The 13,789-nt window shown below is 44.7% G+C and overlaps 1 protein-coding gene across 6 annotated transcripts in view; it reads left to right on the top strand.

Moving 5' to 3' along the window:
- The first annotated feature begins 300 nt into the window (after positions 1 to 300).
- LOC110504288 (VPS39 subunit of HOPS complex) overlaps positions 301 to 13,789 on the top strand; it is a 39,902-nt gene continuing 26,413 nt past the window's right edge. For 3 of the 6 annotated variants that reach the window (XM_090221457.1, XM_090221460.1, XM_090221462.1), the window contains exons 1-12: positions 301 to 896; positions 1,271 to 1,336; positions 2,006 to 2,070; positions 4,146 to 4,188; positions 4,348 to 4,442; positions 4,555 to 4,653; positions 4,793 to 4,885; positions 5,450 to 5,633; positions 8,653 to 8,773; positions 9,678 to 9,798; positions 10,373 to 10,502; positions 11,136 to 11,278. In XM_090221457.1, the coding sequence (XP_090077583.1) occupies positions 824 to 896; positions 1,271 to 1,336; positions 2,006 to 2,070; positions 4,146 to 4,188; positions 4,348 to 4,442; positions 4,555 to 4,653; positions 4,793 to 4,885; positions 5,450 to 5,633; positions 8,653 to 8,773; positions 9,678 to 9,798; positions 10,373 to 10,502; positions 11,136 to 11,278 (1,233 nt within the window). In that variant the 5' untranslated portion in view covers positions 301 to 823. The remainder of the gene's footprint in view (positions 897 to 1,270; positions 1,337 to 2,005; positions 2,071 to 4,145; positions 4,189 to 4,347; positions 4,443 to 4,554; positions 4,654 to 4,792; positions 4,886 to 5,449; positions 5,634 to 8,652; positions 8,774 to 9,677; positions 9,799 to 10,372; positions 10,503 to 11,135; positions 11,279 to 13,789) is intronic. The other 3 variants (XR_016492093.1, XM_090221458.1, XM_090221461.1) reach the window with 1 other exon arrangement.

The following is a 13,789-nucleotide window of genomic DNA, read 5'->3' as shown; positions in this document are numbered from 1 at the left end:
CTCTGACAATGGAAATACACGTCCTTTAACGCACAACTTCGATATAAATGTTGTTGTTTTTTTATGTTAATCAATGTTGGCGGTGTGTCACGTGTCCCATTTATATCAGTTCACTCGTAACAACCTAAGCAACTTATATTCGATCAAATAAACTTCACCCAGCAAATAAGCCATTACATATTATTTTATTTTTTTAGTTGACCAAACTCGACATCCCAATACAAAAACCCTCCTCGCTTGGTGTGCGGGAAAAAAACGGCAACTTCCGGAGGAGACAGATTGTTGGGCGGAGTTTCCCCTCTCGCTCCGCTTCTTCCTCTCTGATGTACTGATCACGTGACGTGTCAGTAAGGAGCAGACACTGTGTATTAGCAGTTCTTTATATATATATATCTGTGTTAGCTTATTGACTAGCAGAACATTTTTATAGGAGAAGTATTTAGCTACTTATTTCAGATTTCTTTGTCAATTAAGTTGTATTATTAATTAAGAGGTTCGGTCAAGACCAACATGGGGATAATAGGGCATTTTGTTAACGCGTTATCCATGGTGTCCTCTCGCTAATAAAGCAAAGTTCGTTCGCTAATCAATTTGCTCGCTATTTGTTTTGGATGTCATGGCTTCAACGAATGACAGAGGATTTATGTTAAGGTTACCTGCACCGATTAAAGACACGGTTTAATCGACGGGGGTTGGACTTGACATTTCCAGACGTACCTTTTTTTTTTTTTAACGTTGCCTAAAAATGTTTTGTTATTGTCTCTAACGTTACTAGATTATTTATAGAGGGAACTAAACTACCGGTAACTACCGAGACTCCACAATGCATGACGCCTACGAACCGGTCCCTATCCTGGAGAAACTGCCTCTGCAGATTGACTGTCTTGCTGCTTGGGGTAAGTTGATAATGTCAGCAAACTAACTAACATTAGCAAATTATTGTTGCCATAAACTACCTAACTAGTTAACTAGGTAGGTAGTAAGTTAGCTGACTGGTTTGTTTACCAGATAACCAGCAGATAACTCTTGTCTGCTAGTTGTAGCAATGTTACCTTGATGAGTTTTGACGTGACCCGACATTTGTAAACAAAGCAACCCTGTCTTGCACATGGTCGAGGACGTGGAGAATTTAATACCGTTGTTATAATTTTGCTCTGTGATGTGTGTTCCCTGTGTAGTGCACTACTTTTGACGAGAGTCCTAGTGCACTACATTTGGGATGTATCCATACTTACTGATCATGACCTTCTCTCCTCCTATCACATAACAGAGGACTGGCTTCTGGTCGGCACTAAACCAGGCCATCTCCTGCTCTACAGGATAAAAAATAATGCAGGTGAATAAGAGAGAGACTGCTGTCAGTGTCCTGTGTCCCTGTCTATTTGTGTGTGTCTGTCCCAGGGCCCTGTCTATTTGTATGTGTCTCCCCCAGGGCCCTGTCTATTAGTATGTGTCTGTCCCAGGGCCCTGTCTATTTGTATGTGTCTCCCCCAGGGCCCTGTCTATTTGTGTGTGTCTCCCCCAGGGCCCTGTCTATTTGTATGTGTCTCCCCCCCAGGGCCCTGTCTATTTGTATGTGTCTCCCCCCAGGGCCCTGTCTATTTGTATGTGTCTCCCCCCAGGGCCCTGTCTATTTGTATGTGTCTCCCCCAGGGCCCTGTCTATTTGTGTGTGTCTCCCCCCAGGGCCCTGTCTATTTGTGTGTCCCCCAGGGCCCTGTCTATTTGTGTGTGTCTCCCCCAGGGCCCTGTCTATTTGTATGTGTCTCCCCCAGGGCCCTGTCTATTTGTATGTGTCTCCCCCAGGGCCCTGTCTATTTGTGTGTGTCTCCCCCCAGGGCCCTGTCTATTTGTGTGTCCCCCAGGGCCCTGTCTATTTGTGTGTGAATGTTTGACGTCTGCAAGCATAGTTTCCAGCGTCATTGTGTTTTTTATTTTGTTCCTCATTCCGTAGCAGGTGTTTAAAACAAGGAAACATATCCTATCTCTCTCTCTCTTCCTCGTAGGTACCAACAGGTTTGAGGTAACTCTGGAGAAGTCCAACAAGAACTTCTCAAAGAAGATCCAGCAGGTATGTTAGTCAGAGTGTCTGTCATAGTTAAAGTGTACGTACCTATGATGAAAATTACAGGCCTCTCTCAGCTTTTTAAGTGGGAGAACTTGCACAATTGGTGGCTGACTAAATACTTTTTTTGGCACCACTGTATGTTATTCAGAGTGAGACTTCACATTCTGTTGATGTGATGGTCATTTAATTTTTTCAAATGTTTTTAAATGAGGGATGTCAGATTTAAAGAAATATAGTAGACACTCCATTGTCCTAGCCTGGTTCAGTTGCTGCCATTTGTCAAGCCAAACGTGGTGTGACAATGACTGACAAGGATTTGGTGTGTGTTTCGCGTCATGTGCTAGCTTAGCCCCCATTAGCTTCCCCCCTCTCTGTATGCGTACAATACAGTTCATACCACAGCTCCAACACGTGACCACTCAAATGACGACAACAACAAGGATCCTCCTTGATAGCGCAATTGGCATTTCAAGTCCTGGAAAGAGTTTACGGGCCTGTCCTTATGTCCGGCACTTATTCTACCGTTGTCCTGCTGTGAACATAGACTTGAAGTCACTGGCCACTTTAATAAATTGATCACTGGTCCCTTTAATAATGGAACACTGGTCCCTTTAATAATGGAACACTGGTCCCTTTAATAAATGGATCACTGGTCCCTTTAATAATGGAACACTGGTCCCTTTAATAATGGAACACTGGACCCTTTAATAATGGAACACTGGTCCCTTTAATAATGGAACACTGGTCCCTTTAATAATGGAACACTGGTCCCTTTAATAATGGAACACTGGTCCCTTTAATAATGGAACACTGGTCCCTTTAATAATGGAACACTGGTCCCTTTAATAATGGAACACTGGTCCCTTTAATAATGGAACACTGGTCCCTTTAATAAATGGATCACTGGTCCCTTTAATAATGGAACACTGGTCCCTTTAATAATGGAACACTGGTCCCTTTAATAATGGAACACTGGTCCCTTTAATAATGGAACACTGGTCCCTTTAATAATGGAACACTGGACCCTTTAATAATGGAACACTGGACCCTTTAATAATGGAACACTGGTCCCTTTAATAATGGAACACTGGTCCCTTTAATAATGGAACACTGGTCCCTTTAATAATGGAACACTGGACCCTTTAATAATGGAACACTGGACCCTTTAATAATGGAACACTGGTCCCTTTAATAATGGAACACTGGTCCCTTTAATAATGGAACACTGGACCCTTTAATAATGGAACACTGGTCCCTTTAATAATGGAACACCGGTCCCTTTAATAATGGAACACCGGTCCCTTTAATAATGGAACACCGGTCCCTTTAATAATGGAACACCGGTCCCTTTAATAATGGAACACCGGTCCCTTTAATAATGGAACACCGGTCCCTTTAATAATGGAACACCGGTCCCTTTAATAATGGAACACCGGTCCCTTTAATAATGGAACACTGGTCCCTTTAATAATGGAACACCGGTCCCTTTTAATAATGGAACACCGGTCCCTTTAATTATGTTTACATATATATGCTTTACTCATCTCATGTATATACTGTATTCTGTTCTACTGTATTTTAGTCAATGCCACTCAGACGTTGCTCAATCTAATATTTCTATATTTCTTAATTCCGTTCTTCTACTTTTAGATTTGTGTGTATTGTTAGATATTACTGCACTGGTGGGAGCTAGGACCACAAGCATTTCACTATGCCCGCAAATAACATCTGTTAAACGTGTGCATGTGACCAATAAGATCTGTTAAACGTGTGCATGTGACCAATAAGATATGTTAAACGTGTGCATGTGACCAATAACATCTGTTAAACGTGTGCATGTGACCAATAACATCTGTTAAACGTGTGCATGTGACCAATAACATCTGTTAACATGTGTATGTGACCAATAACATATGTAAACCATGTGTATGTGACCATTAACATCTGCTAACCATGTGTATGTGACCAATAACATCTGTTAAACACGTGTATGTGAGCAATAACATCTGTTAAACGTGCATGTGACCAATAAGATTGGATTTTGAAGTTCAAACCTTCCTTGTCTCTCCTTCTCACAGCTGTTTGTTGTGTCACAGTACAAGATCCTCGTCAGTCTGTTAGGTAGGAGAAATATGTACTATCTTCAGTAAACTAGCTTGTTGTTGTTTACTTGAACGTGTGGGTTGTCAATCTCAGTAAATCCATAGCTCCTATGTTTTTTTAAAATAGTGTGTGCGTGTGCGTGTGTGCGCACACATACCGGTTTCTCCCCACCTACAGAGAACAACATCCATGTCCACGACCTCTTGACCTTCCAGCAGATTACTGTGGTCTCCAAGGCCAGAGGGGCAACGCTCTTCGCCTGTGACCTGCAGGTGAGATGACGACATAGTTTGTAAATGTTTTTTTGATGTGAACCAGTGGTGTCTAATTTATCTGTAGCTCCTGTAAAATCTGTTTCCAAAATTATCTTCTTCTTCGTTGCAGCAGTCCCCCTCGGGAGAAGCCCAGCTGAGGATGTGTGTTGCTGTGAAGAAGAAGCTTCAGCTGTACTACTGGAAGGACAGGGAGTTCTACGAGCTACAGGTGAGACAGGAGGGTTAAGGGGAGGGGGGGGGGGGCAGGATGCAATGCTATAATGGCAGGATAAACAAACCTTGTTTAGAGGGATATTGTTAACCAAAAGGAATGAACCTTATTAGTGGTTTGTTTGTTTGTCTGTCAGGGGGACTTTGCTGCTCCAGACATCCCGAAGTCCATGGCCTGGTGTCAGAACTCCATCTGTGTAGGCTTCAAGAGAGACTACTACCTCATCCGGGTCAGTGGGGCACAAAACAGGAAACACTGTGTGGATTTCATGTTTTACTGCAGACGTGACAGAATGAAGTGCGATGAAGATGAAGCACCAATGTTCCTTGTTTTCCTTCAGACTCTCCTGGGTTGTGTTCAGTAGGGCACACTGTAGAAAAACGGTTTTGAAACATAAAACCAAAATGAGTGTTTTTTTTGTTGTTTTTTTGTCCTTTTTATACCATTTCGTGCCTTATGATCCCTCTCTGTGTCTCTCTGTGTCTCTCTCTGTCTCTCTCTCTGTCTCTCTCTGTGTCTTTCTCTGTCTCTCTCTCTGTCTCTCTCTGTGTCTTTCTCTGTGTCTTTCTCTGTGTCTTTCTCTGTGTCTTTCTCTGTGTCTCTCTCTCTGTCTCTCTCTCTGTCTCTCTCTCTGTCTCTCTCTCTGTCTCTCTCTCTGTCTCTCTCTCTGTCTCTCTCTCTGTCTCTCTCTCTGTCTCTCTCTCTGTCTCTCTCTCTGTCTCTCTCTCTGTGTCTCTCTCTGTGTCTCTGTGTCTCTCTGTCTCTCTCTTCTCTCTCGCTCTCTGTCCTCCAGATGGATGGCCGTGGCTCCATCAAGGAGCTCTTCCCCACGGGGAAGCAGCTGGAGCCCCTGGTGGCCCCCCTGGCTGATGGGAAGGTGGCGGTGGGCCAGGATGACCTCACGGTGGTGCTCAACGAGGAGGGGGTCTGCACTCAGAAGTATGCTCTCAACTGGACCGACATCCCCATCGCAATGGGTACGAACATGAGCTCCTTTTTGTTTGTGTAATATCCTGTCCCAAATGGCACCCTATTCCCTAAATATGGGCCTATGTGGCCTGGTCAAAAGTAGGGCACTACATCAAATCAAAGTTTATTTGTCATGTATGAATTCAACAGGTGTAGTAGACCTTACAGTGAAATGCTGAATACAACAGGTGTAGTAGACCTTACAGTGAAATGCTGAATACAACAGGTGTAGTAGACCTCACAGTGAAATGCTGAATACAACAGGTGTAGTAGACCTTACAGTGAAATGCTGAATACAACAGGTGTAGTAGACCTTACAGTGAAATGCTGAATACAACAGGTGTAGTAGACCTTACAGTGAAATGCTGAATACAACAGGTGTAGTAGACCTTACAGTGAAATGCTGAATACAACAGGTGTAGTAGACCTCACAGTGAAATGCTGAATACAACAGGTGTAGTAGACCTTACAGTGAAATGCTGAATACAACAGGTGTAGTAGACCTTACGGTGAAATGCTGAATACAACAGGTGTAGTAGACCTTACGGTGAAATGCTGAATACAACAGGTGTAGTAGACCTCACAGTGAAATGCTGAATACAACAGGTGTAGTAGACCTCACAGTGAAATACTGAATACAACAGGTGTAGTAGACCTCACAGTGAAATGCTGAATACAACAGGTGTAGTAGACCTCACAATGAAATGCTGAATACAACAGGTGTAGTAGACCTTACTGTGAAATGTTGAATACAACAGGTGTAGTAGACATCACAGTGAAATGCTGAATACAACAGGTGTAGTAGACCTTACAGTGAAATGCTGAATACAACAGGTGTAGTAGACCTTACAGTGAAATGCTGAATACAACAGGTGTAGTAGACCTCACAGTGAAATGCTGAATACAACAGGTGTAGTAGACCTTACAGTGAAATGCTGAATACAACAGGTGTAGTAGACCTTACAGTGAAATGCTGAATACAACAGGTGTAGTAGACCTCACAGTGAAATGCTGAATACAACAGGTGTAGTAGACCTCACAGTGAAATGCTGAATACAACAGGTGTAGTAGACCTGACAGTGAAATGCTGAATACAACAGGTGTAGTAGACCTTACAGTGAAATGCTGAATACAACAGGTGTAGTAGACCTCACAGTGAAATGCTGAATACAACAGGTGTAGTAGACCTCACAGTGAAATGCTGAATACAACAGGTGTAGTAGACCTCACAGTGAAATGCTGAATACAACAGGTGTAGTAGACCTCACAGTGAAATGCTGAATACAACAGGTGTAGTAGACCTTACAGTGAAATGCTGAATACAACAGGTGTAGTAGACCTCACAGTGAAATAGGGCCCTGGGGGAGACACATACAAATAGACAGGGCCCTGGGGGGAGACACATACAAATAGACAGGGCCCTGGGTGGGAGACACATACAAATAGACAGGGCCCTGGGGGGGAGACACATACAAATAGACAGGGCCCTGGGGGGGAGACACATACAAATAGACAGGGCCCTGGGGGGGAGACACATACAAATAGACAGGGCCCTGGGGGGGAGACACATACAAATAGACAGGGCCGTGGGGGGGAGACACATACAAATAGACAGGGCCCTGGGGGGAGACACATACAAATAGACAGGGCCCTGGGGGGGAGACATACAAATAGACAGGGCCCTGGGGGAGACACACATTGGGGGAGACACACATAGAGTGGGGCAAAAAAAGTATTTAGTCAGCCGCTAATTGTGCAAGTTCTCCCACTTAAAAAGATGAGGCCTGTAATTTTCATCATAGGTACACTTCAACTATGACAGACAAAATGAGGAAAAAAAATCCAGAAAATCACATTGTAGGATTTTTATTGAATTTATTTGCAAATTATGGTGGAAAATAAGTATTTGGTCACTAACAAAAGTTTATCTCCAATACTTTATATACCCTTTGTTGGCACTGACAGAGGTCAAACGTTTTCTGTAAGTCTTCACAAGGTTTTCACACACTGTTGCTGGTATTTTGGCCCATTCCTCCATGCAGATCTCCTCTAGAGCAGTGATGTTTTGGGGCTGTTGATGGGCAACACGGACATTCAACTCCCTCCAAAGATTTTCTATGGGGTTTAGATCTTGAGACTGGCTAGGCCACTCCAGGACCTTGAAATGTTTCTTACGAAGCCACCCCTTCATTGCCTGGGCGGTGTGTTTGGGATCATTGTCATGCTGAAAGACCCAGCCACGTTTCATCTTCAATGCCCTTGCTGATGGAAGGAGGTTTTCACTCAAAATCTCACGATACATTGCCCCATTCATTCTTTCCTTTACACGGATCAGTCGTCCTGGTCCCTTTGCAGAGAAACAGCCCCAAAGCATGATGTTTCCACCCCCATGCTTCACAGTAGGTATGGTGTTCTTTGGATGCAACTCAGCATTCTTTGTCCTCCAAACACGACGAGTTGAGTTTTTACCAAAAAGTTCTATTTTGGTTTCATCTGACCATATGACATTCTCCCAATCTTCTTCTGGATCATCCAAATGCTCGCTAGCAAACTTCAGACGGGCCTGGACATGTACTGGCTTAAGCAGAGGGACACGTCTGGCACTGCAGGATTTTTGGCAATTTTAACCGCACCCTTGTTTGTGTACATGGATTTTATAATGTCATATATTTTCCCCCCTTCACCACTTTCCATCAATTTGTACAGCAGACCCTCATGCCAAATTGAGTCTAAATCAACAAAGCATAAGAAGACTTTGCCGTTTGTTTGTTTGTCATTTAGGGTGTGTAGGGTGAATATGTGGTCTGTTGTACGGAAATTTGTTAAAAAGCCAATTTGACATTTGCTCAGTACATTTTCACTGAGAATGAATGAGTCTCTCTCTCTCAGAGCAACAGCCCCTCTACATCATGTCTCTCTCTGTCTCTGTCTCTCTGTGTCTCTCTGTCTGTCTGTGTCTCTCTGTCTCTCTCTCTCTCTCTCTCAGAACATCAGTCCCCCTACATCATGTCTCTGTCTCTCTCTCAGAACATCAGTCCCCCTACATCATAGCTGTCCTGCCTCGCTATGTGGAGATAAGGACCTTTGAACCCAGACTGCTGGTCCAGAGTGTGGAGCTGCAGAGACCACGATTCATCACATCAGCTGGGTGATTATGCAATCACACTATACAGATCAGAGCGTCTCAGAGTAGGAGAGATCATCTAGGATCTATTCATATAGTCTGACTCAATATGATCTGGGATCAACACATAGTCTGACTCAATATGATCTGGGATCTATACATATATTCTGACTCAATATCATCTGGGATCAACACATAGCCTGACTCGATATGATCTGGGATCAACACATAGCCTGACTCGATATCATCTGGGATCAACACATAGCCTGACTCGATATGATCTTGGATCTATACATATAGTCTGACTCAATATGATCTGGATCTATACATATAGTCTGACTCAATATGATCTGGGATCTATACATATAGTCTGACTCAATATGATCTGGGATCTATACATATAGTCTGACTCAATATGATCTGGGATCTATACATATAGTCTGACTCAGTATGATCTGGGATCTATACATATAGTCTGACTCAATATGATCTGGGATCTATACATATAGTCTGACTCAGTATGATCTGGGATCTATACATATAGTCTGACTCAATATGATCTGGGATCTATACATATAGTCTGACTCGATATGATCTGGGATCTATACATATAGTCTGACTCGATATGATCTGGGATCTATACATATAGTCTGACTCAATATGATCTGGGATCTATACATATAGTCTGACTCAGTATGATCTGGGATCTATACATATAGTCTGACTCAATATGATCTGGGATCTATACATATAGTCTGACTCAATATGATCTGGGATCTATACATATAGTCTGACTCGATATGATCTGGGATCTATACATATAGTCTGTGACGTATTCCACAGAGAACACTGTCAACCATCACACACTGTTGTAATGAATAACTATCTCTCCCTTGTTGTTCTGTCTCTGTGTCTCTGTCTGTCTCAGGCCCAATATAGTGTACGTTGCCAGCAACCATTTTGTCTGGCGCCTGGTGCCTGTGCCCATCGCCAGTCAGATCAGACAGTTACTACAGGACAAGCAGTTTGAACTGGCCCTGCAGCTGGCCGTGAGTAGGATGAACTACCGCTGACAAAGACGCGCGGATACATCTAGGATAACACAACGTTTTATAACTGGTGCACCCGTTCTCTGCCAGTCACATTCTGTTAAAGGTTCCCAAAGCGCACAAACACATCCCTGGGCCGCTCCTCTTTTCAGTTTCGCTGCAGTTAGCGACTGGAACGAGCTGCAACAAACACACTCGAACCGGACAGTTTTTGTCTACATCTCTTCATTCAAAGACTCAATCGTGGACTCTCTCTTACTGACAGTTTTGTCTCAATCTCTTCATTCAAAGACTCAATCGTGGACTCTCTCTTACTGACAGTTTTGTCTACATCTCTTCATTCAAAGACTCAATCGTGGACTCTCTCTTACTGACAGTTGTCTACATCTCTTCATTCAAAGACTCAATCGTGGACTCTCTCTTACTGACAGTTTTGTCTCAATCTCTTCATTCAAAGACTCAATCGTGGACTCTTTCTTACTGACAGTTGTGTCTACATCTCTTCATTCAAAGACTCAATCGTGGACTCTCTCTTACTGACAGTTTTGTCACAATCTCTTACTTTGATTTGCAGAATATGAAGGATGACGTGGAAGGAGATAAGAGACAGCAGATTCACCACATCCAGAATCTCTATGCCTTCAATCTGTTCTGTCAGAAGAGGTTCGATGACTCCATGCAGGTGTTCGCTAAGCTCGGCACAGGTGAGGTTTTTTACGGCCGTCGTCTGAGAGGGGAGGGGTTTGGCTGGGTGTGAAGTGAAATTGATGATCAGGCCAATCAGAACCTTTAGGGTCCTGGTCAGCAGTAGTGTTCTATATAGGGGATAGGGCCCTGGTCAACAGTAGTGTACTATATATAGGGAATAGGGCCCTGGTCAACAGTAGTGTACGATATAGGGAATAGGGCCCTGGTCAACAGTAGTGTACGATATAGGGAATAGGGCCCTGGTCAACAGTAGTGTACGATATAGGGAATAGGGCCCTGGTCAACAGTAGTGTACGATATAGGGAATAGGGCCCTGGTCAACAGTAGTGTACTATATAGGGAATAGGGCCCTGGTCAACAGTAGTGTTCTATATAGGGAATAGGACCCTGGTCTACAGTAGTGTTCTATATAGGGCCCTGGTCAACAGTAGTGTTCTATATAGGGAATAGGACCCTGGTCAACAGTAGTGTACGATATAGGGAATAGGGCCCTGGTCAACAGTAGTGTTCTATATAGGGAATAGGGCCCTGGTCAACAGTAGTGTACTATATAGGAAATAGGGCCCTGGTCTAAAGTAGTATATAGGGCACTAACGTAACCATAGTAACGCTGTACCTCCCTCCAACAGATCCGACCCATGTGATTGGTCTGTATCCCGACCTGCTCCCCGCTGACTACCGTAAACAGCTGCACTACCCCAACCCCCTGCCCAGTCTGTCTGGAGCAGAACTGGAGAAGGCTCACCTGGCGCTCATAGACTACCTGACACAGGTGGGTAGGGGGGTTGTAAACCAGCATGTAGCACTACCTGACACAGGTGGGTGGGGTTGTTGTGTGATGTACCAGTAGTATAGTACCCTGCTGGCTTGTCTCTGTGCTGTCTCAGGTGAATGTTTATCCAGTAGCATGGTACCCTGCTGGCTTGTCTCTGTGCTGTCTCAGGTGAATGTTTATCCAGTAGTATAGTACCCTGCTGGCTTGTCTCTGCTGTCTCAGGTGAATGTTTATCCAGTAGTATAGTACCCTGCTGGCTTGTCTCTGCTGTCTCAGGTGAATGTTTATCCAGTAGTATAGTACCCTGCTGGCTTGTCTCTGCTGTCTCAGGTGAATGTTTATCCAGTAGCATGTCACCCTGCTGGCTTGACTCTGTGCTGTCTCAGGTGAATGTTTATCCAGTAGCATGGTACCCTGCTGGCTTGTCTCTGTGCTGTCTCAGGTGAATGTTTATCCAGTAGCATGGTACCCTGCCGGCTTGTCTCTGTGCTGTCTCAGGTGAATGTTTATCCAGTAGCATGGTACCCTGCTGGCTTGTCTCTGTGCTGTCTCAGGTGAATGTTTATCCAATAGCATGTCACCCTGCTGGCTTGTCTCTGTGCTGTCTCAGGTGAATGTTTATCCAGTAGCATGGTACCCTGCTGGCTTGTCTCTGTGCTGTCTCAGGTGAATGTTTATCCAGCAGCATGTCACCCTGCTGGCTTGTCTCTGTGCTGTCTCAGGTGAATGTTTATCCAGTAGCATGTCACCCTGCTGGCTTGACTCTGTGCTGTCTCAGGTGAATGTTTATCCAGTAGCATGGTACCCTGCTGGCTTGTCTCTGTGCTGTCTCAGGTGAATGTTTATCCAATAGCATGTCACCCTGCTGGCTTGACTCTGTGCTGTCTCAGGTGAATGTTTATCCAGTAGCATGGTACCCTGCTGGCTTGTCTCTGTGCTGTCTCAGGTGAATGTTTATCCAGTAGTATAGTACCCTGCTGGCTTGTCTCTGCTGTCTCAGGTGAATGTTTATCCAGTAGCATGGTACCCTGCTGGCTTGTCTCTGTGCTGTCTCAGGTGAATGTTTATCCAGCAGCATAGTACCCTGCTGGCTTGACTCTGTGCTGTCTCAGGTGAATGTTTATCCAGTAGCATGGTACCCTGCTGGCTTGTCTCTGTGCTGTCTCAGGTGAATGTTTATCCAGTAGCATGGTACCCTGCTGGCTTGTCTCTGTGCTGTCTCAGGTGAATGTTTATCCAGTAGCATAGTACCCTGCTGTCTTGTCTCTGTGCTGTCTCAGGTGAATGTTTATCCAGTAGTATAGTACCCTGCTGGCTTGTCTCTGTGCTGTCTCAGGTGAATGTTTATCCAGTAGCATGGTACCCTGCTGTCTTGTCTCTGTGCTGTCTCAGGTGAATGTTTATCCAGTAGCATGTCACCCTGCTGGCTTGACTCTGTGCTGTCTCTGGTGAATGTTTATCCAGTAGCATAGTACCCTGCTGGCTTGACTCTGTGCTGTCTCAGGTGAATGTTTATCCAGCAGCATAGTACCCTGCTGGCTTGACTCTGTGCTGTCTCAGGTGAATGTTTATCCAGTAGCATGGTACCCTGCTGTCTTGTCTCTGTGCTGTCTCAGGTGAATGTTTATCCAGTAGCATGGTACCCTGCTGGCTTGACTCTGTGCTGTCTCAGGTGAATGTTTATCCAGTAGCATGGTACCCTGCTGGCTTGCTGTCTCAGGTGAATGTTTATCCAGCAGCATGTCACGCTGCTGGCTTGTCTCTGTGCTGTCTCAGGTGAATGTTTATCCAGTAGCATGTCACCCTGCTGGCTTGTCTCTGTGCTGTCTCAGGTGAATGTTTATCCAGTAGCATGTCACCCTGCTGGCTTGACTCTGTGCTGTCTCAGGTGAATGTTTATCCAGTAGTATAGTACCCTGCTGGCTTGTCTCTGCTGTCTCAGGTGAATGTTTATCCAGTAGTATAGTACCCTGCTGGCTTGACTCTGTGCTGTCTCAGGTGAATGTTTATCCAGCAGCATGTCACCCTGCTGGCTTGTCTCTGTGCTGTCTCAGGTGAATGTTTATCCAGTAGCATGTCACCCTGCTGGCTTGTCTCTGTGCTGTCTCAGGTGAATGTTTATCCAGTAGCATGTCACCCTGCTGGCTTGTCTCTGTGCTGTCTCAGGTGAATGTTTATCCAGTAGTATAGTACCCTGCTGGCTTGTCTCTGCTGTCTCAGGTGAATGTTTATCCAGTAGCATGGTACCCTGCTGGCTTGTCTCTGTGCTGTCTCAGGTGAATGTTTATCCAGCAGCATGTCACCCTGCTGGCTTGTCTCTGTGCTGTCTCAGGTGAATGTTTATCCAGCAGCATGTCACCCTGCTGGCTTGTCTCTGTGCTGTCTCAGGTGAATGTTTATCCAGTAGCATGGTACCCTGCTGGCTTGTCTCTGTGCTGTCTCAGGTGAATGTTTATCCAGCAGCATGTCACCCTGCTGGCTTGTCTCTGTGCTGTCTCAGGTGAATGT

Source organism: Oncorhynchus mykiss, chromosome 25 (genome assembly GCF_057628025.1).
Source record: "Oncorhynchus mykiss isolate SJ-2025 chromosome 25, ASM5762802v1, whole genome shotgun sequence".
Lineage (NCBI taxonomy): Eukaryota > Metazoa > Chordata > Actinopteri > Salmoniformes > Salmonidae > Oncorhynchus > Oncorhynchus mykiss.
This window is presented reverse-complemented; position numbering and strand designations above follow the sequence as displayed.